General features: G+C 31.0%; 1 protein-coding gene across 7 annotated transcripts in view; it reads right to left on the reverse strand.

The window, feature by feature from the left end:
- The window catches only part of LOC107452869 (uncharacterized), a 133,777-nt gene that overhangs the window by 45,721 nt on the left and 65,703 nt on the right, over positions 1–22,353 (reverse strand). For 4 of the 7 annotated variants that reach the window (XM_087165998.1, XM_087166000.1, XM_087166003.1 and 1 more), the window contains 3 exons: positions 8,114–8,179; positions 6,313–6,378; positions 2,657–2,719 (listed from right to left, as the gene is read on the reverse strand). In XM_087165998.1, coding sequence (XP_087022124.1) covers positions 2,657–2,719; positions 6,313–6,378; positions 8,114–8,179 — 195 coding nt within the window. The remainder of the gene's footprint in view (positions 1–2,656; positions 2,720–6,312; positions 6,379–8,113; positions 8,180–22,353) is intronic. The other 3 variants (XM_087166002.1, XM_087166001.1, XM_071178519.2) reach the window with 2 other exon arrangements.

Consider the following 22,353-nt stretch of genomic DNA (forward strand, 5'->3'; position numbering starts at 1 on the left):
TCTGCCACCTGACTACTTAACCACTGCATCACAACTGTTTTGACTTTGTCATCGTCTTGAAGACGCTGACCGCCTAGGTGTTTTTTCAAGTGCAGGAACAGATTTTAGTCACTGGGGGCTAGATCAGGGCTGTATGGAGGATGATATAGAGTGATGAGATATTTAGCCTGATTAGCCACATGCGGACAGACATTGTCATGCAGCAAAACGATGCCCTTCCTCAACTTGCCTCGTCTTTTGTTCTGGATAGAACGGCGCAGATAGTTCAATGTCTGACAATAAGCTGCTGCATTGATTGTCTCATTACGAGGCATAAGTTCTACAAGCAATACTCCTTTTCTGTCCTAAAAAACTGTGCACATGACTTTCCGAGCAGAAATTGTTTGCTTAAACCTTACTTTTCTGTGTGAATCTGAATGCCGCCATTCCATGGACTGTTGCTTTGATTCTGGTGTGACGTAGGCCACCCATGTTTCATCGCCCGTAACAATTTGGCTTAAGAAATCATCACCGTCCTTGTGGTACCGTTCAAGGAAAGTCAATGCACTGCCTAAACGGTTAGTTTTGTACTCATCCGTCAACATTTTTGGTACTCAACGTGAGCACAATTTTCGGTAATTCAAGTGCTCGATCACATTGCTATACAAACACTACGAGAAACATTTGGAAAGTCAAAACACCAGGAGGAAATCGTGAAGCGTCTGTTTTCTCTAACCTTATTGTCCACTTCCTGCACCAAACTTTTTTATTAACTACTGAAAGACGCCCACTCCGTTGTTCATCATGCACATTTGTGCGGCCTTCTTTAATTGCTCTCACCCACTTTCTTACCATTCCATCACTCATAATGTTTTGTCCATAAACTGCACAGATCTCACGATGAATATCAATCGGTTTTAGGCCTTTAGCACTAAGAAATCTTATAACAGTCCGCAGTTCCCAGTCAGCGGGACTCACGATTATCGGAGGCATCTTAAACACTCAGTAAACAACGTAAACAAGAAGAATCAGACTGCAATAGCGTCAGTGCGTGGGAAATAGATGTAGGTACCCAGTGCGCATGCGCAGAACGCCGACCGAAGCTCTGCGGCCGCGGTGTAGCATTATCTAATAATGTTGCAGTTGCTTCGCATTCTTTGTTGAGACTGTGTGCATTGTTTTTAATTAGTCGTGTGAATTTCTTATGATTACCGAAGTTTCTTTTGAGTCTGTTGGATGTTGGTTGAATAGTGTCTTGGTTTACGTTGAAAATGATGTATCTATGGTTGCTCGCATTATGTTCGTCACTTATGAACCAGTCATTGACTAAAGTTGCACCCTCGCGGTTACCAATGGTAAAGTCTGGGTTGCCTTGCGCATTGTTGGTATAAGAGGTAGTAAGGTTACTGTGTGTATTAAGCCTGATCAGGTCGTGTTGGATCATATGGTCGATTAGGATGTCGAAATCACTTACATTGGAAATTCAATGAATAGATTTTTGTCGTCAATTAAATTTCATCTTAAATTTTCAGTGTATCATTACTGTCAAATAGTAAAATGGAGCTGGAAACGAGATTTTTTTTTTAATGTTATGAAAATCTTTCCTTAAAATAAGTAATGTTTTGCATTCGAAGCTCAAAACAAGGATCTATAATACCTTGTATGATCCTAACACCCTTTTGCATTTAAAAAAATAAAATTATTAGACAAACAGAATATAATGAATTTTTGAACTAGATTTAGTTTACCATTTGTCTATTTACTTAAAATAAGCAATGCATTTCATGTTTTATTTAACAGAGTGGACTCCTAATCTGACTTCATAAATTTAATGCATTCAAAATAAAAGCAAAATTAATCTGGATGATTCTTTTTAGAGAGATGATCTAATTGAAACATTGCGTCGCGAAGGCTCAGGGGATAGAGAGTTCGCTTCCAATAAGGTGAACCGGGCTTGAATCCCAGTCAATACGAATTCCGCATAGAGCTTGCACCGACAACAGTGATTACATGAAATATCCTCAGTAGTACATGGATCATGGGTTAGAGTCCCATTGCTTTCAGGCTAACCATGGGAGGTTCTCGTTTTTTCTCTCTCCATGTAACGCAAATGCGGTTTAGCTCCATTAAAATGTCCTCCACGAAGGCAAAATTTCTCCCAATACTCGATCTGGGAGTTCCCTTTTCAGCTGGTCTACCAATACAATGCTTTTTTGCTAAAATGGAAATTAAAATTATGCTGGATTATAAATTTTTAGTACACATTAAGACAATCATCTAGTGTCGCCGGGCAAATTTGGTTTTTTATAATACTTCCTTTATAATGTGTTTGTTATTAGCGACAAAAAATCTGAGGTTTTTAAAACTGAAGGGGTTTAAATCCCTCATATTGGAAATTCAATGAATAGATTTTTGTCGTCAATTAAATTTCATCTTAAATTAATTGTGTATCATTACTGTCAACTAGTAAAATGGAGCTGGAAACGAGATTTTTTTTTTAATGTTACGAAAATCTTTCCTTAAAATAAGTAATGATTTGCATTCGAAGCTCAAAACAAGGATCTATTATACCTTGTATGATCCTAACACCCTTTTGCATTTAAAAAAATAAAATTATAAGACAAACGGAATATAATGAATGAGTATTTAAAACCAAATATTTAAAAAAAAAAAAAACCTGGGTTGGATTTGAGCCCACAACCATAAGGTCCGCAGTCATCAACAGGTTCTTGGGGTACCACTATAAATTCAAAAATTACTAATTACTTCAAATATATTTAAATGAAATATATTTTTATACAGTGCAATAAATTAATTATTAATAAGATTAGAACTACAATTTTGTTATCTGAAATGAATAACACCTGGATTCCCCATCTTGACGAAGTTAAGGATCATGTACAAATGTTCAATCACAAATTAAAGAGGATTGCTAGAGTCACCTGGGGTCTCAACCATCATGTTCTAAAAAAGATCTACCTCCAGGCAACCGAGAGAATCATCATCTATGCGGCCTGTGTCTGGTTTAGAAACACAGTCAAAATAAGAGAAAAACTAAAATCAATTCAAAGAATTCCGCTTATTACCATTACCAAATCTTATAGGACTGTCAGTACTGATGCACTCCAGATACTGGCCGGGGTAAAACCAATCTACTATAAAATAATTGACGAGATTTACATTAAAAGAAATATCTGGAAATGGAGGATAGAAGACATCAATTGGCTTGAAAATCATATGTACTTTCCTGATCACCTCTTACTACCTCCCAAACTGGTTCATCCCTCAAACTCTCTCGCGTTGCCCTGGGGGAAATTTCTTCCAACTAACCATGGCATTGAAATCTTCACAGACGGGTCGAGAATTCAAACTGAGAACAATGGTAGACTTATAAATAAATCTGCATATGGTGTTGTAATGAAGATAAATGGCAAAACCATCAGTACCATCTCGGCGCGTTTAAATAACAACTGCAGTATTTATCTGGCTGAGCTCCTTGCGATACAGACAGCGCTCCAATGGCTTAAAAACCAGGGTTCTCCAATGGCAAGCATTTACACAGATTCCCTTTCTTCACTTATGAGCCTGGAGGACCCACGTAAACACCTCAAACTTATAGAAGACACCAAAGCCATGTGGAGTAGCAACTATAATATAAATTGGATTAAAGCACACTCAGGCATTGAAGGGAATGAAGAGGCCGACTGGGTTGCTAAGGAAGCCACTAAGCTTGGCCAGATTGATTTTGAGATCCCGGGTGAAAAATGCGAAATTAAATCTTACATTAAGAACATTACTTTTAACCGCTGGAGAAATGACTGGAGGTCTAGTGACAAGGGAAGACAAACCTATAAATTTTTTAAAGACCCAAGCATAAAGCGCCTGCAGGCCAATTTTTATTTAAACCAGCTCCTTACTGGCCACGGAGTGTTCGGGACCTATCAACAAAAATATTTCAAAAAATCAGCTTCATGCATTTACTGTGGAGTGAGACAGGACATTGATCATCTACCTAAGCACTGTCCAAGATTCCGGGCACTTCGTGGAACCCACATGCATAATTGCGAAGAGGAACATCAATTCTTCGCTATATTGACCTGCAGGAAAATTGTGACTCAAATTATTAAACAAACCCTCGAGGACATTCTAGCCCCAGATCAACTGGCCCCAGTCATGAATCAACAATAGAGCATGTCATCGTTAATTTTTACTAATCAACTTTTAGCCTTACATTTTGAATTTTTATCTACTTTTGATTTTAGACTTCATAGACTTCTAGTCAGACTTTTACTTTTAGACATTTACTATTTGGACTTTTAGCTTTCATTGATTTTAGTTTTGAGATTTTTTATCTCTTGTTTCCTTGATTTTGATTGAGATTTTTTATATCTTGGCGCTATTGGGTTTCATTGCCTTTAACACATGTTTTTAATTGTCAAACTTTATTGTTAATCCACTTTTAACTGATCACCACCACTGTCATTTGGCGAAATTTTACTGTAACTTTAGTTTTTAGAGAAATTTTATTGTAATAATTTTACTTTTATCTCCGTATACCCCCCTGGGGTGGGTCGGAGTTCAACCTTACTTATCTGAAATGAGGATCATGAGACAGGCCGTAATTATGTCATTATAAATCAAGAATCGATGCTAAAAGCCACTGTAAAAAATATAGCAAGTAAAACCTATGAACTTAAAAATAAAAGTCTTAAATTTTTATTATCTATGCAAAAGATGGGATTTAAAAACAATTGATTCAGTTATCTTTCCACATTTGCCCATATTTTTGAACTAGACTTAGTTTACCATTTGTCTGTTTACTTAAAATATGCAATGTATTTTATGTTTTATGTAACAGAGTGTGCTCCAACTCTGACGTCATTAAATTTAATGCATACGAAACATTGAGTCGCGAAGGCTCAGGTTACAGAGCGTTCGCTTCCAATGAGGCGAACCGGATGCGAATCCTCGCGATACGAATTCTGCATTCGGCTCGCGCCGACCACAGTGATAACATGATATATCCTCAGTGGTAGACGGATCATGGGTAAGAGTCCCCTCGGCGCCAGGCTAACCGTGGGAGGTTCTCGTGGTCTTCCTCTCTATGTAACGCAAATGCGGGTTAGCTCCATTAAAATGTCCTACACGACAGCGAAATTTCTCCCAATACACGCTCTAGGAGTTACCTTGACTTCTAGAAAGTTTTCAAAATTAGAAGGCAACGGAGTTGACCATTAGTAGTCGTAAACCCATTAAATGGGGTTGGTTATTCAACGACGGTTATAAAATAAAAATAATTAAACATATGTTGTTGCATTGATATCACTGTCACTGTGCTTGTGCTCTGTGGGTCGGACATGCGTAATTAGTTCCTAAAAGCATTCCTACACGAATGTTTGTCCTTTAGGTTGGCTTAAGTTTGCTAGTTCTCGAAGGTGAACATTAATATTAGTGAATTTAAAATTTTGTCACCTTTCCAGTGCTGGTTATGAAATAGCTAAATATAATATATTTATCTGAATATTTTTAGAATTTTAACTCAGGTAGAAAGCTTAAGAATAAGTTTATTGTTCCTTTATAAGAAAAAGCATAAGCATTTATACTACACTTTAAACGTTCTGTAAAGTTAAAACTAAAGCTTATAGCCTTGAAACATTTTTAATCTAAAATCCCGATCAATTAATTATCGACATGGATGCAATTTTCTCAAAATATTTGAATATAATGTAATTTTTGTTTTAAAGTTATATTTTTATTAAAAGTTTTCAAAGTACTAATAAATATTTGGCACCATTAACGCGAATCTAAATATCTAAGTATTACATTACTAATAAATACCTGGTCTAACAATACAAAATTAATTGCTTAATAGGAAATTAAAATTACGCTGGACTATCAGTTATTAGTATACTTTAAAACGAACGTCTAGTGTCACAGGCCAAACTTGATTATTTTTAATCTTGTTTTTATAATACATTTGTTATTAGCAACAATAAATCTGAGCTTCTTGAAAATGAGGGAGTTTAAATCACTTATATTGAAATTCAATGAATAGATTTTTGTCGTCAATTAAATTTCATCTTAAATTATTAGTGTATCAATACTATCAAATAGTAATATGAAGCTTCGAACGAGATTTTCTTTTTAATGTTATGAAAATATTTCCTTAAAATAAGTAATGTTTGGCATTAGACACTCAAAACATGGATCTATTATACCTTGTAAGATCCTTACATCCTTTTGAATTTAAAAAAAGAAAATTATAAGAAGAATGGAATATAATGAATGAACAAGTATTTAAAACGGATTATTTAAAAAAAAACAAAAACAAACCTGGGTTGTATTTGAACCCGCAACCACCATGAGGTCCGCAGTCATCAACAGGTTCTAGGAGTTCCACTATAAAGTCAAAAATTACTAATTACTTCAAATATATTTAAATGTAATATATTTTAATACAGTGCAATAAATTAATTATTAATAAGATTAGAACTACAATTTTCTTATCTGAAATGAGGATCATGAGACGGGCCGTAATTATGTCATTATAAATCAAGAATCGATGCTAAAAGCTACTGTCAAAAATATAGCAAGTAAAACATATGAACTTAAAAATAAAAGTCTTAATTTTTTATTATCTTTGCAAAAGATGGGATTTAAAAACCATTGATTCAGTTATCTTTCCACATTTGCCCATATTTTTGAACTAGACTTAGTTTATCATTTGTCTGTTTATTTAAAATATGCAACGTATTTTATGTTTTATGTAACAGAGTGTGCTCCGACTCTGACGTCATTAAATTTAATGCATTCGAAACATTGAGCCGCGAAGCCACAGTGATAACAACGAATCATGGGTTAGAGTCCCCTTTGCGCCAGGCTAACAGTGGGAGGTTCTCGTGGTCTTCCTCTCCATGTAACGCAAATGCGGGTTAGCTCCATTAAAATGTCCTTCACGACAGCGAAATTTCTCCCAATACTCGATCTAGGAGTTCCCTTGACTTCTAGAAAGTTTTCAAAATTAGAAGGCAACGGAGTTGACCATTAGTAGTCGTAAACCTATTAAATGGGGTCGGCTGTTCATCGACGGTTATAAAATAATAAAAATTAAACATATGTTGTTGCATTGATATCACAGTCACCATGCTTGTGCTCTCTGTGTCGGACATGCGTAATTAGTTCCTAAAAGCATTTCTACACGAATGTTTGTCCTTTAGGTTGGCTTAAGTTTGCTAGTTTATGAAGGTAAACATTAATATTAGTGAAATAAAAATTGGGTCACCTTTCCAGTGCTGGTTATGAAATAGCTAAATATAATATATTAATCTGAATATTTTTAGAATTTTAACTCATGTAGAAATCTTAAGAATAAGTTTATTGTTCCTTTATAAAAAAAGCATAAGCATCTATAATACACTTAAAACGTTCTGTAACGTTAAATCTAAAACTTATAGCCTTGAGACATTTTTAATCTAAAATCCCGATCAATTAGTTATCGACATGGATGCAATTTTCTCAAAATATTTTAATATAATGCAATTTTTGTTTTAAGGTTATATTTTTATTAAAAGTTTTCAAAGTACTAATAAATATTTGGTACCATTAACGCGAATCTAAATATCTAAGTATTGCATTACTAATAAATACCTGGCCTACCAATACAAAATTAATTGCTTAATAGGAAATTAAAATTACGCTGGACTATCAGTTATTAGTATACTTTAAGACGAACGTCTAGTGTCACAAGGCAAACTTGATTATTTTTAATATTGTCTTTATAATACATTTGTTATTAGCAACAATAAATCTGAGATTCTTGAAACTGAGGTTAAATCACTTATATTGAAATTCAATGAATAGATTTTTGTCGTCAATTAAATTTCATCTTAAATTATTAGTGTATCAATACTGTCAAATAGTAATATGGAGCTACGAACGAGATTTTTTTTTCAATGTTATGAAAATATTTCCTTAAAATAAGTAATGTTTGGCATTAGACACTCAAAACATGGATCTATTATACCTTGTAAGATCCTTACTTCCTTTTGTATTTAAAAAAAGAAAATTATAAGAAGAATGGAATATAATGAATGAACAAGTATTTAAAACGGATTATTTAAAAAAACAAACAAACCTGAGCTGTGTGTGAACCTGCAACCACCTTGAGGTCCGCAGTCATCAACAGGTTCTTGGGGAACCACTATAAAGTCAAAAATTACTAATTACTTCAAATATATTTAAATGTAATATATTTTTATACAGTGCAATAAATTAATTATTAATAAGATTAGAACTACAATTTTCTTATCTCAAATAAGGATAATGATACGGGCCATAATTATGTAATTATAAATCAAGAAAGGATGCAAAAACTGTTGTCAAAAGTCTTCAATTTTTATTATCTTCGTAAAAGACTGGATTTAAAAACCATTAATAATTCAGTTATCCTTCCGTATTTGACCATATTTTTGAACTAGATTTAGTTTACCATTTGTCTGCTTACTTAAAATAAGCAATGCCTTTTATGTTTTATCAGAGTGGGCTCCTAATCCGACTTCATACATTTAATGCATTCAAAATAAAAGCAAAATTAATCTGGATGATTATTTTTAGAGAGATGATCTAATTGAAACATTGAGTCGCGAAGGCTCAGGGGATAGAGAGTTCGCTTCCAATGAGGTGAACCGGGCTTGAATCCCAGTCGATACGAATTCCGCATAGGGCTTGCACCGACCACAGTGATAACATGATATATCCTCAGTTGTACAGGGATCATGGGTTAGAGTCCCATTGCTTTCAGGCTAACCATGGGAGGTTCTCGTTTTTTTCCTCTCCATGTAACGCAAATGCGGGTTTGCTCCATTAAAATGTCCTCCACGAATTCAAAATTTCTCCCAATACTCGATCTAGGAGTTCCCTTGTCACCTGGTCTACCAATACAATGCTTTTTTGAAAAATTGGAAATTAAAATTACGCTCTATCATCAATTATTAGCATACTTTAAGACAAGCGTCTAGTGTTACAATGCAAATTTAGTTTTTAATAATACTGTTATTATAATGTATTTGTTATTAGCGACAATAAATCTGAGCTTGTTAAAACTGAGTGAGTTTAAGTCACTTATATTGGAAATTCAATGAATAGATTTTTGTCGTCAATTAAATTTCATCTTAAATTAATAGCTTATCATTACTGTCAAATTTTAATTTGGAGCTGGAAACGAGATTTTTTGTTAATGTTATGAAAAACTTTTCCTAAAGTAAGTAATGATTGGCATTAAGAGCTCAAAACATGGATCTGTAATAACTTGTAAAATCCTTACATCCTTTTGTATTTAAAGAAAAGAAGATTATAAGAAGAATGGAATATGATGAATGAACAAGTATTTAAAAGCAATTATTTAAAAATTATTATTATATTTAAAAACAGTGTAAGTTGCAATTGTGATGAAGAGTTTGAACAAAGAAAAAAAATCGGATCGTAAAAAAACTGTATCAGTGTATTATTTTGAGCAGAAGCATGTGAATGTTTCGTTATAAAATTGTAGATTCCATCCTATTCAGTTCTTAATATAATTAAATGGTTCAATCTTATTACTCCATAATTTAAGAAAAAAAAGTATTTACTTTCTCTTTCGGCATAACATTGAAGGAAAAACATGATCAATATCATCACTGAGAAGGAGTTCATTTTCTCTAATGTTGTGGAATTCTGAAAAGTAATAAAAAAGAATCATGAACATAGCTGTTTTAAAGTACATCAATTAGTAGAATTTCTTTTTTCAATTCAAAGTATTTTTTAGCTTTAGCCATTCAATACACTCTCAGGAGTACTGTAGGTGCAGTGAATAAACGGGCCACTCTTAGGGCTAAAGAGAGAATAGAAGTGCTGGTTCACGCCCTGGCAGAAAAACTCGTCAAGCCCTTGCTATGATTTCCTCCTGTGACGTCAAAACAGCGCAAAGCCTGCACTTTTGCTCCAAGAACGGAGCGTTCGATTTAACTTACTTTAAATATTATTGGAGCCTTCGGTCTAACTAGCTCTAACTAATATTAGAGTATTCCTTTGTGACAAATTCCGAAACATTCCTCGTTTTCTATAACGGTTTTCTTCAGTTTTTTGAAGTGAATTGCAAAAATTTAAAATTATTAACGAAATGTCAGTTTGCGCGATTGCAACTTGCAAAAATTCTCATAGAAACACAAAAGGAAAAAACATAATTTTCCAGGCGTTCCCTGAAGTAAATGAACCGCTATTTAACGAATCGATTCAACTTTGCAAACAAAATGACCCAGTTAATATAAAAAAGCAATACGTTTATTCTGCCATTTAAGACTTTTTTATAAGAATTCGCTATCTAAATAGAAACCTTCATATTACTTTTAAAAAAAAGGCAGGCAAAAAAATCCAAAAATAGATGAAGTCAAGGAAAATTATAATGAAATTTATGAATAATTAATAGTTCAAATTCTCATAATTTAATAACATATTTTTTAATGTTGTTATTCTAAATATTTATGATTTTTTTAATTATATTCCCTTAAATTTTAATGTCTATTAATTATACTCTCTTAAATTTAAATATTTTTAAGCAATTGCAAAATGTCTAATATTATTTGGAACCTAAATTATAATTTTGTTTCAGAAATTAGGGTTTACTTCTGATGTTTCTTAATTAATAAGTATGAACAAATTGCCATTGACAGCATATTTTAAAATCAGGACTCTAAATTTAACCGAACTTATTGTTATCAAGCAATATGTAGCTAAAAAAAGTGTCAATATATGCTTTAATTTTTTTAATTAATAAAAGTTAAAACTGAACTTTTTAAATAAACTATTTATAGTGTCATTTACGACAACTAGTAAAATATTTTTATCAGTTTAAAATGGTATTTTTTTTAATATTATGAAAAGAAATTTTTTTTGAACGAAAATAACGTGTTAATTGTATAAAGTTCGAAAGCTAATATCAAGACAAAGTCGAACTCATTTTTACAGTGAGAATGATGCTGAGTTTTCATAACATCTTTGCTTGCGATCTACGAGATTTGTGTGTGGAGAGACGTCATGAGGAGAGAAATTGTAGCTTCAGCTCTAAGAGAGGAATGAACCAGCCCTTCTCGCTTTTCTTTAGCCTTAACTCGGAGTAACTTTTGATGTAATGATCGGATCTTCACGTACTCATCCTTGATGGTTGCCGAGGGTGATCTCAAGTATGCTGATTAATTAGTGCATATGATATTTTAAGTTACGAAATCAGACTCAAAACGTACTTTTTCTGAAAAAACATAACTTTTTTTCAACGGTTTCGGATATCTGCACACCATCCCCACAAAATTGTTGGGGGTAGCCGCAATTTGGAAAATATAGTCCCTATAGTTTGGTCCGGAGTTTAAATCCCTTCTAGATAATTTTGCTTTTTTTTTGTTTTACGCCATATCTCGAGAAATTTAGAAGTAATATGAAAACTTTTTACACACAATTATGAAATTCATTTCCCAAAGATAATTCTATGCAAAAAATGACTTTAAAATATTTTTTTATTATAATTTGATTTAACATTAGTTGGAAAAATTTTGAATTGCTAGGTTTACAATTTTTTTCACATCATTTTACAGAATATAATTTTACATGGCAAAATACAATATTTAAATGAAATCGGTCAAATAGTTCCTGAAAATTCCCATTTTTAAAATGCGACTTTTTTCTCTCTTGAACAAACATTTTGGACTACTGCATTGCGGTTACACCCTACATTTTTGGGGTCATAAATTCAAATCCGTTTAAAAAAAGGTACGTTTATTCAGAAAAAATATACACTTTTGTGCCTGACTTCGTAATGTCTGCGCTAATGAATTGGCATATTTGAGGTCAGCCACAGGATCCCATTAAAAATGAGATCTTGAACTTTAAGATCCGATAATAAGATCAAAAGCTATTCTGGTTGGTCATTTTATCCACTGTACATTAAATCATAATATCACTGCAAGATTAATAATAGATTTTATATCAGTGCTGTAACTTTAATAAGATAATAAGTTAAAGCTTGCTGTTTTGTAAACAAATCAAAATGTTTAATGCTACATATAATAATAAAAATACCTCGGCAAAGTATTAAGGTTACAACAACGTATAATGATGTGCTTGAACTCCCTTTAAAGTTTTTCATATTACCGGATAGTTAAAATTTTTTGTTGTTCATAATTAAAAGGCTGCAATAGGCATACTTTTTTACTCCTAGTATGATTTCGCTGTCTTAGCAGGAAATAAATACAATTAAACGGATTTAAAAGAAAATACTGTATGGTTAAATGTTTGAAAATATTTGATCAAATTATCTTTGGAAAATTCAACGGTTTTGTCTTGCATGTGACGTTTTGCGACGGAGACAAGAATATGTTTGTCGAAAAAATAAAATAACTATAAATAGCTGAAGTATCTTAGTATGAAATGTAACTATAATTGATGAAAAACAGGATAAAATTGGAAATTGGAAGTTTTGATTGTCCTGGTGTAAAATAGCCATACGCAGCTTTACATTGTAAAGAAGGTTGAATATCAGAAACAAATATCATTAAATTACTTTTGGAAATTGTTTGGTATGATATCAATAAAATTACCAAGATTATTTTTCTAAATTTCTCTTACCAATCAATTCAGAATCAGTTCATATGTTAGATGCAAGTAATTATGAAAACACTGAAAATATTCTAGAGGAGTTAATAGATATTAATTCTAGTAGGTTAAAGTAAGACTTACCACTTGATTTAATGTATTACGAGAATAAGTCAATGGAATCGAATCATCCGTTATTTATACTTCATTTATTAGGAAAAAATGTTTTCATTGCACCTGATGCGTTTCTCAAAAACAGTAAACAATATCTTAAACAAGCTGCACAAATCAATCAATGTCTAAATTGATTTGTTTACAAATCAACAGATGGTTTCGACACATTTCTGTCATCATCTATTGCTCAGAATTTTTCTTCTTAATTTCTGAAGACAGCACTGCATGACAAACAAAACATATTCTATCACAAATGTTTAGCATATCTGTGGTGAATTTTCAATTCAGGGCTCAGCTTGAAATCCGTGTTAGTAAAAAATGACGCAGCAAAAAAATGCATCCTTCAAGTTTTTAACCGGAATTTAACAACTAAGAGAGGAATTTTGATCTCACTTTTATTATTCTTAGCCTAATCATTTACAAGTCAAGTCCTGGTTTTTCTAATCCAATGGTCTTCAACGACCCACTCCGCAGGTTGATATTTTTTAAATAAAAATACAGACTTGATTCTGGATATTTTTCAGATCAGTTAATAACTTTTAACAGAAATAAAAGTTTGTATTATAAAATCTATAAAAGAAAAGAAGAAATTTTCCAAAATAGAGATAGAGTCATTAAAGGTAGCTGGATTTTAAATTACAATCAAGGGCTTCGTGGTCTGTTTGGCTAGGTAGAGTGCATATGCAGTTTTTCAAGCGATATCTTTTTAGTCATAACTCTGAAATATAACTCTAAATTCCTTCTAATTAACACCTGCTGTAAATTTATAGTTTCTGCCACAACTTAGTAAAAACGACAGTAGGTTTTTAAAAGCTTTTCAAAAAAAGTCTTGCTTAATAAATATACTAAGTGATTTATAACGATGAAAACTATATCATTAAAAACTTAATTAGATTTCTCTAATTTCACTATAGTAACATTCAGTAATAATGCACTTTAAAAAAAAAAGAATTATACACAGAAAACAAGTTTTTAAAATGAAATCAAGTGCTATGTTTTTATAAATAGCAAAGTTCATTTTCTTAAACATACAATCTAAGCTGCGTCTAGGTTCAGTAGTACACATTTTGAGCTATGTTTATTTTCAAAGCATTGTATTTGAGCCGTATCCATTTTAATAAACATGCATCTCGAGCTTTGTCCAGATTTGAAAACTCATTGACGATAAATATCTGTTTAGTGTAAATACCTAGAGATAAATTGTTTGCATTTCGCATGAAAATTGAAATATAGTGTGAAATAAAAATAACAAAATATATCCATAGGCAATAGATAAATATAGAAACAAAAAATACTATCCTTAAATCAGCTATAAATCAATTGGTTTAGTTGAGGAAAAAAAACATAAGGTTGACTTTATTAGTATTGATAAATCAAGTTACGCCATTAGTTTTGAAGACTGAGCAAATATCAATCAATATAAAAAAAGTTCTCTGTATTTTAGAGAAAGAAAAATAAAAATCATTTTTCTATCGAAGAGAAATAGTTATAAGCATCGAATTTCAAAATTTTGTTTTTATCTCGAAAAAAAAATTTTTTAATGGACTTTCATATAAGAACTTGTTTCATTTTAGGAATAAAAGAATCCGATTTTTAAATTGGCGAAAAATCTTATAACAAACTGCGATTGCTTGTAACTCATTTTGATTTTCCGATATTTTGAAGGAAAGTGGAGAAAAAAAATCGGTTTTTGATTATTTTAACGTATTGTTGACTATTTTATGATTCGATGAAAATTATGATATACTAGTTAAAAACCTATTCTTTATGCGAATTGAAATATAGTAAAAAATCAACAAATTGGTTCTGCTCAACATTACAGAGCTATAGAAGCAAACCAACACAATTAATTAAGTTACAATTATTTTATTCATTACTATAAGCTCTTCCCGATGGTTTTAACAAAACATGATTCTAGAAAAAAAAGTTATTCTCATTAAAATACCGATTAATTATAATCTATACCATTTGACGTAATTCTATTGCTGGAGGTAAATTCCTGACAATAAAAAAATAATCAACAATTTTTTCCTGTACTTATTCTTTTTGATAGACCGTAAATACCTATTTTCACAGTGCCTATATAATAGATATCTTGGTATAAATACTAGTATCTTTAGTTCCTACTGAAAGCATCAATTAACGTAATATCAGTAGTAATTATTACCGAAATTGATTTGAGAACTTAATATAGAAATTCTTTAAATTTCTCCTAGCCGAATAAGTGTCTGTTTTCCAAGCCTGTTTTCCATTATTTAAGCCTTTCAGAAAGAAAAAAATATTTAAATATGTATCTATTATAAAAATTAACTAAATATCGTCAGCATTAGTAAAATTATAGCACTTCTTCACGGTTGTCACTTACTAACAAGTACATTTACCCCCGTAATTTAGCTTTTTATTACAAAAGTATTCTTTTACTTAAATATTTAATTATTAAAATATTAATCAAGTGTAATTCTCGAAATTAATAGTAACAACATTAATATTTTTATAGTCACTTTTGCCGAATTGATACTGATACTTTTTTTGAAGGCCGTAAAGAAATGTCAAATTATTATTGACGCCAGTGATGCTAAATTAAATATTGTATGAAATACTACTGATATTGGTCTTATATGAGTGTCGTGGAAATGAGAAGCTTTCATACAAAGATAGGTGAGTAAAAAAGTTAGCGTGGAATTAGTTTTTTACCTATTCTGAAATTTATAAGTACCCTGAATTGACCATACCACTCATTCATAACGACGAATACACAACATTTATTTGTTTTTGCTTTGTTTACTCCGGCTTGAGACTTCATGCTATTAAATTTACCTAAGTTAAAAGTTCAACTAACAAAATTTAAAATTAAATATACATATAATAGCATTTAACCTGCGGTTATTTATGATGCGTTAGGTATCTCGTTAAAATTTATTTGGTCACCTTACCTAGAGTGATTAATATCATTTCATCTAAGCAAAGTTTAGACAAATTCAGATTTTGTGTAATTAATTCTACATTCCTAATGCTCTGATAAAATCGAACTTTAATATTATTACTTTTAACTCGATTTGCCAAAACCTTCTAACGTTAGACATACTAGCAAAATCATGGATTATAAAAATTTCAGTGACATGAGAAAAACTTAAGTTTAAGTATTAAATGGAAAACTAAAGTAAAAAACAGTTTTTAGAATATAGTGGACTTTAAAATATTGAGGTAATACTTTCATGTTGTCATTCGATTTCAATTTCAATTCTGGTTATTACTCAATTCTTAATTAGTTTTTCTACAATAGATTTCATGCATGTCTTTTTTAAAATATCATATTATATTTCTCAGAAATATTCATCATTGGATGAAGATTCATATAGGCTGAATGAAATCACAACTCGCTTCAAACTAATTAACTGGAACTGTAATTTTGCAATACAATTATTTCTTTTGGCTAGAAAATATTAAATATAGAAAATAGTGAAACGTTGTAATATGAATGTTAAGCCTAAATGATATCCTTCAGTTTTTTTTATTTATCCAATATTATACCTTTTTTTCAATATCATTATCAATTAATCATAATGGTATGATTATTAGAACTGATAATGGTATGATTATTAGAACTGATAATGATATGATTATAATGAATGATAATAATCATTAATGATTCATTTTTATTTTTTTCCATTAAGCATTTATCATGATACGTAATTATTTCGTCATTTACATCGCTCTGTTAGGTTCTTATATCAGCATCAATCAAGTAAAATAATTTATTAATCTCTTTAAGTATATATACAAGCAGCATTAGTTATAATTTTAATCTTGTTAAACTGTTCTTCTAACCTGTTTGTTCCATTACTTTGAAACCAAAATGTCTAAATTTTTATTTATTTTTATCTCAGTTTAGGTCCGGTAAAGCCAAACTGTAGTCTTTTAGCCGTGCAAGCTCAGGGGTTAGAGTGGTCACCGTTTCGAATCCTTGTGATTGCTGGTCGATTTGAATTACGCTAAGTACTTTTTCCCGGGTTCAATTTTCTTCTTGAAAAAAATATAGCTTTTGTGCCAAAATGAAAATATTTTTCTGAGTTATTGTAAAATAGAAAACAGCTAACGATAAACTGTAGTCGGCGGAGGCCGCCTCCGCCGACTACAGTTCTGACGTAAAATATCCTCAGTATTAGATGGATCACGGGTTGAGTCCCCTTGGCGTCAGGCTAACCGTGGAAGTTCTCCATGTAAATTAAATGCGGGATAGTTCCATCAAAATATTCCACTGCAAAGGCAAAATGTTTCCAAGTACTTTTTCCCGGGTTCAATTTTCTTCTTGAAAAAAATATAGCTTTTGTGCCAAAATGAAAATATTTTTCTGAGTTATTGTAAAATAGAAAACAGCTAACGATAAACCAAACTTGGTTGAACAGAAAAGAAACAATTTAAAAAAAAGTATGTTTGTGCTTAAATAATAAACATTTTTAATAACATAATGGTTTTAATAAATAAAAATAGCAGGAAAAGCATCTTTTACTAGCATCAATTTCGTACTACCCTCTATTGTTTAATAAAATGTGATATTTTATTTCTTAGTTACTTTTTCGAATTATGAAGTAAATAACTGACTAGAAGCAAGGAAAAATAGATAAAAGAGATTCCTGTTAAATGAAAAAAAATCAACCAGACTACTGGTGGTTAGAAAAATGAAATATCTTCTATTTTTCTTTTATCTTTTATAAAATGATAAGAACAAATAAAAAATTAGTTAATTGATTTATGAAGAAGTACAAAAGAAGTTCCAGGAAAATCAATCAATATATATAAAAATACTTTTGTTCCTTTAAATTGAAAAAAAAAATACTTTGACATTTCCTGAGGATATCTGTTTTAATTAAAAATCATTCTTGTTGTTTTTGTAATAAAATCGTTCTTTTTAATTTTGTTTTAAATGGGAGTTACTCCTTTCATATTTAAATTAATATAGAATAAATTTTGTGCATTAAAAAGGGATTTTTTATGAATACTTAAAAGCAAAAGAAAAAAAGAAAAGAAAAGATGATTCCCTAAAAGGAATTAATTAACTACAAAACATTGGAGTCTAAATCACCAGTGAAATGCTTTTAACACAGAATTCAAAATTCTATAAAAACAAGTTTCTTTTTTTACAACAATATACGACTACTTAAGAAACAAATTTCGTCACTTTTTCGACTTTTATGAACTCGCTTTGTTCATAAGTTATATAAAATTATAATAGTGCATAAATATTTTGAATTTGAATAAAAAAATCCATAATTTTTTTTTTTGTAAAATTTCATTTAGTTTGTATTTTACAACAACTCTACAATTTTTTTCACATAATAATCCCCATCTATATAAGAAATTTTTCAACAAATTTTATGCAAATTTTGTTTTAAAAAAACTAGTTTAACCTTCCGTTAGTCGTGCGCACCTCACAGGTGCATCCCTACTGCACTTCCACCTCCTTTGCCGTCAATAGATGTTTCCGGGGGTCGAGCCTAATGTTATCTTCCTAACTTTGGATTACTCAAATGTCCGTGTAAAACCGACCTTAGAACATGTCGATGGAGAGTTGGAACCGCTCAAATCACCCCTCTGGTGCAGCGCGACCATTGACGCAAGTATTATGGATATAATATTTTTATGAATTAAATATATATATTTTATCTCATTTTCTGTCCTACTCAACGTAGCAGGTATAAATGGTCAAGTTATATACACAGAAAATGGTTACGGAGTAAAAAACCGCAGAACCTTCTTGCGTTAATTGGTTGAACATCTTGTGATGGAGGAAGAGATCCGACGCGGGAGCAAGATAAAATTATCTTCGGTACTTCGCTAAATAAGTTTTTTGATATGTATCTCTCTAAAGAGTCTTAAATTGGTGACAATTAACTATTTAAACTAGACTAAATTTCATTTGGCTTTCAAAAAATCAGAAACACCTCATAGGTGCAACGCGATTAACCATGTCGGAAGCAAGTGCGCGACTAACGGAAGGTTAAATCTAATTTTAGAAAAAAACAACTCAAATGCTCTTTTTCTTAGCAGCAAACGGGTCATGGGTTAGAGTCTCCTTGCCATCAGACAAATTGTGGGAAGTTTCCGCGGTTTTATTCTCTGTGTAACGCAAATGCGAGTCAGATTCCATCCAAAATGTCCTCCAGGAAGTGAAATTTCTCCCAATATTTGATCCAAGAGTTTTCTTGCCTTCTGGTTCAGAATTACAAGGGTACGGATTAGTAGTCGTTAACTCAAAATTTAGGTCGGCAGTTCATCGACGGTACTAAAAAAAATAGAAAGTTACAATATGTACATACGGAATTCTCCGAAAAACAAAGATATTAGAGTCGATTTCTTCACTAGAGAAAACATAGCATTAAGTTTGAATATTTTTCTGCTCAAATCATTCAACACTGCTCTTCATTCTCCCACCTTAATTTTTGAAAATCAATTTATATTTCGAAAGATTCTTATAACTTTGTTAATGGTATTTTTACTATTCTATACTGTCTCAATGCTGGAAATTCTGTTCCGATAAAATGTCCACATTTTAAAACCTGTGGTTCGAGCTTATCCTGCTTCACCTTTTTTGATCTCACTTATTTAATTGTCTTGTTTAATATTGTGCTCCTACTGATTAAACCAAATTGCACATATTGGTTTCGCTACTTGTATACTATCATTTGGTGTTGACAGTGAGGGAAGTTCTTGTTTTTAGAACTGATACTATGTAGCTAGTATCTTTCGATAACTTTATTTCTGCAAGTTATTTTAATTTATGCATTAATAGCACAAAGTATATCAGATAACCTCATTTTGACTTCATCACCAGCTGCATAAAATATTAACTGATTCAGCTTTTCTCTCCTATCTTGATTTATTTATCCGAAATTATGTTTCAAATTCTCTTAGCCAGATGAAACAGTTTAATTTGGTCGATAAGCTAAGAATGGACCACGCGAGATTAAATCTGAAATTTAATCTTGAGCACGCGATTTAAATATAATAGAAAAATACACAAGATTTACTGAACAGAATGCCCTTTGGGCATGCCGTTCGGCATGCATACCTCGAACAATTAATTTTTAATGAGGCATCATGTTGCTTTGAGTGTGAAGCTTCAATTAATTTTAAATTTTTTTGGAAAATTATTTAAATTGGTATGCTATATTATTGCTAAATCTTAGCTTTTATGTCTCGTACGCTACAGATATATATATATATATATATATATATATATATATATATATATATATATATATATATATATATATATATATATATATATATATATATATATATATATATATATATAAATATATTAATATTTCTGACATAAAATATTTTTTGAAAAAAAATTGTATTTATTTTGTGTGTTTGAGTTTTCTAAGACAATAAATATAGCTGTAAATATAGTGCATTTAGGTAAAACATTTATTTAGAATATGTTTTTATCATGACGTAGAATTATTTTTTTTTTTTTTTTTTGTGTTTGGGAACTCGTATTAATGGTTGACACTATTGAAAAATGCATCTAAAAGTGTTATCTTAAAATATAACCTAGTACATGAAAGTTTAATTATTTTTAAAAATAAACCAAATGCTACCTACTGGCGTAGTGCTAAGCCCGTATCCTTTCATCACTTTTGCGTACGAAATGGATAACTATCAGAATATTTAGACTCTTTGGCTTTTATTTCTCTACTTGTAGTCATCAATTTACTCTTAACTTATTTTCCATTAAAACGATGATTACATTTAAAGTTACATAAGTGTTACATAAATAATAAATATTTTCAGGATTTTTTATAGTTTTACCAAAGAATTTTTTTTTTTACCTTTAACAAGCACAAAGAGATTCAGTGGAGTAACAAAAAAGCAAAGCATAAACTTTAAAGCTAATTTCCACAAATTCACAAAGTAATCAATTAACTCTTCACTTTTTAAAGTTTTATTACAATCAACTTGGTTCATAATACATAAAAACATATTGTACAATATTTTACGTTCCATATTACGCAATTTAGAACAGGAAAAAAAATTTCTCACTTCGTAATAATAAATTAAGTCTATGCGATTTATTTGAATTGGTTTCATCTAAGATCATTTATTATAAATTACAATAGAACCACTTATTTTTAATATAAGGAATTAAAACTAATATAAAATTTAAAAAAACATCAATCACATTAATGCGTAAAGAAAACATATGTATTAAGTAGTACAGTCAACCTTACTCCTTTTGAAAGTCAGACGGGTTTTGATTTAAATTTATTGCTTTGTAAACATCACTTTTTTGACGTTTCTAGGCACGTGTTTCATGTAGCCATTGTTAATTGTTTAGGAGACCTAAGCAGTTTATTAGGAAGGCAATAAATCATCTCAAAACTAGGTATAAAAACATTAGTTATGCTCGTCACAAATATTTATTACTAGGAGGCTTCGCGCCTTGCTCGCTGGCGCTCGCCAACCCCCGAAACTGTTTTCGCAGTTCATTTCGGATTGTTCCGCAATCCGATGCTCGCTTTGCTCGCTCATTGGATACGTTCCTAACGTCTAGTTTTTGTATACTTTTTTGAACACTGAAGTTCCGAAAACATTTCACTGTAGAAAATTCTAAACCTGTGCATTTCAATATGAATTTGAAATTGGAAACAGTTCACATATTTTTCTTAATCATACTATTCTAAATTTCAGTAAAAGTAACTGTTGTAAGTTTTGTTTTAAAGTCTTTCCCACCAAAGGGCTAAAACCATGTGTTGCAAAACAATATGGAATAGTACTGAACGCCGGATGTAAAGCATCGGCTTTGATGAAGATAGTTTTGTGAGAATTTTTTTGACAATTCGGTGAGAATTCACCCGATTAGACATATGATGCTCACTACGTGCTCTTGCGCTCCGAAGCCTATCAATTAAAACGTATTAGCGTTTTATATAATATAGATTAGCCATATGATGCTCACTACGTGATCTTGCGCGCCGAAGCCCATCAATTAAAATTGAAAACTGTTGCCGACGCAATAAAAGAAATATCATCGGCTTCATTGATACATACGTATTAGCGTTTTATATAATATAGAAGATATTTTATTTTATTGGATTTGGTGTTGTTTTGTAGTTAAAACTTTATATTCCCTTCAGAAGAATTTTCTTAATTTAGCTTCACTGACGTAAACAGATAAAATATTGTGCTTTAATATATTGAAAATTTATGCATATCTAATTTTTGGAATACTTTAGTTTTACAGTTTCGCTCATCAAAAATTTACAACTTAAATATGAAGTAACTCTTGAAAGGATTTTGTTCAATGGAATTTAATTTATTATATTGAGATTAATTAATTGTATTACGTAATTTTCAGATTTATTTTAGAAAAGAATAATATATTCCGAATTTAAGATTATTTTCGAAAAAGAGTAACCTTTCTCTTCTATTTCATAGTTAGATTTTATATTTAATTGAAATCTTCATAAAAACTTGTTTGTTTTCACTAAAAGTTTTTGTTAAGCAAATGCGAAATACTGATTTTGCTGTCCTAAAATCAGATGTAAGTATTCAAAATGGCGTCGTACACCATGA

The sequence above is a fragment of the Parasteatoda tepidariorum genome, chromosome 6 (genome assembly GCF_982258835.1).
Source record: "Parasteatoda tepidariorum strain Cologne lab strain chromosome 6, Ptep-v5.0, whole genome shotgun sequence".
Taxonomy (NCBI): Eukaryota; Metazoa; Arthropoda; class Arachnida; order Araneae; family Theridiidae; genus Parasteatoda; species Parasteatoda tepidariorum.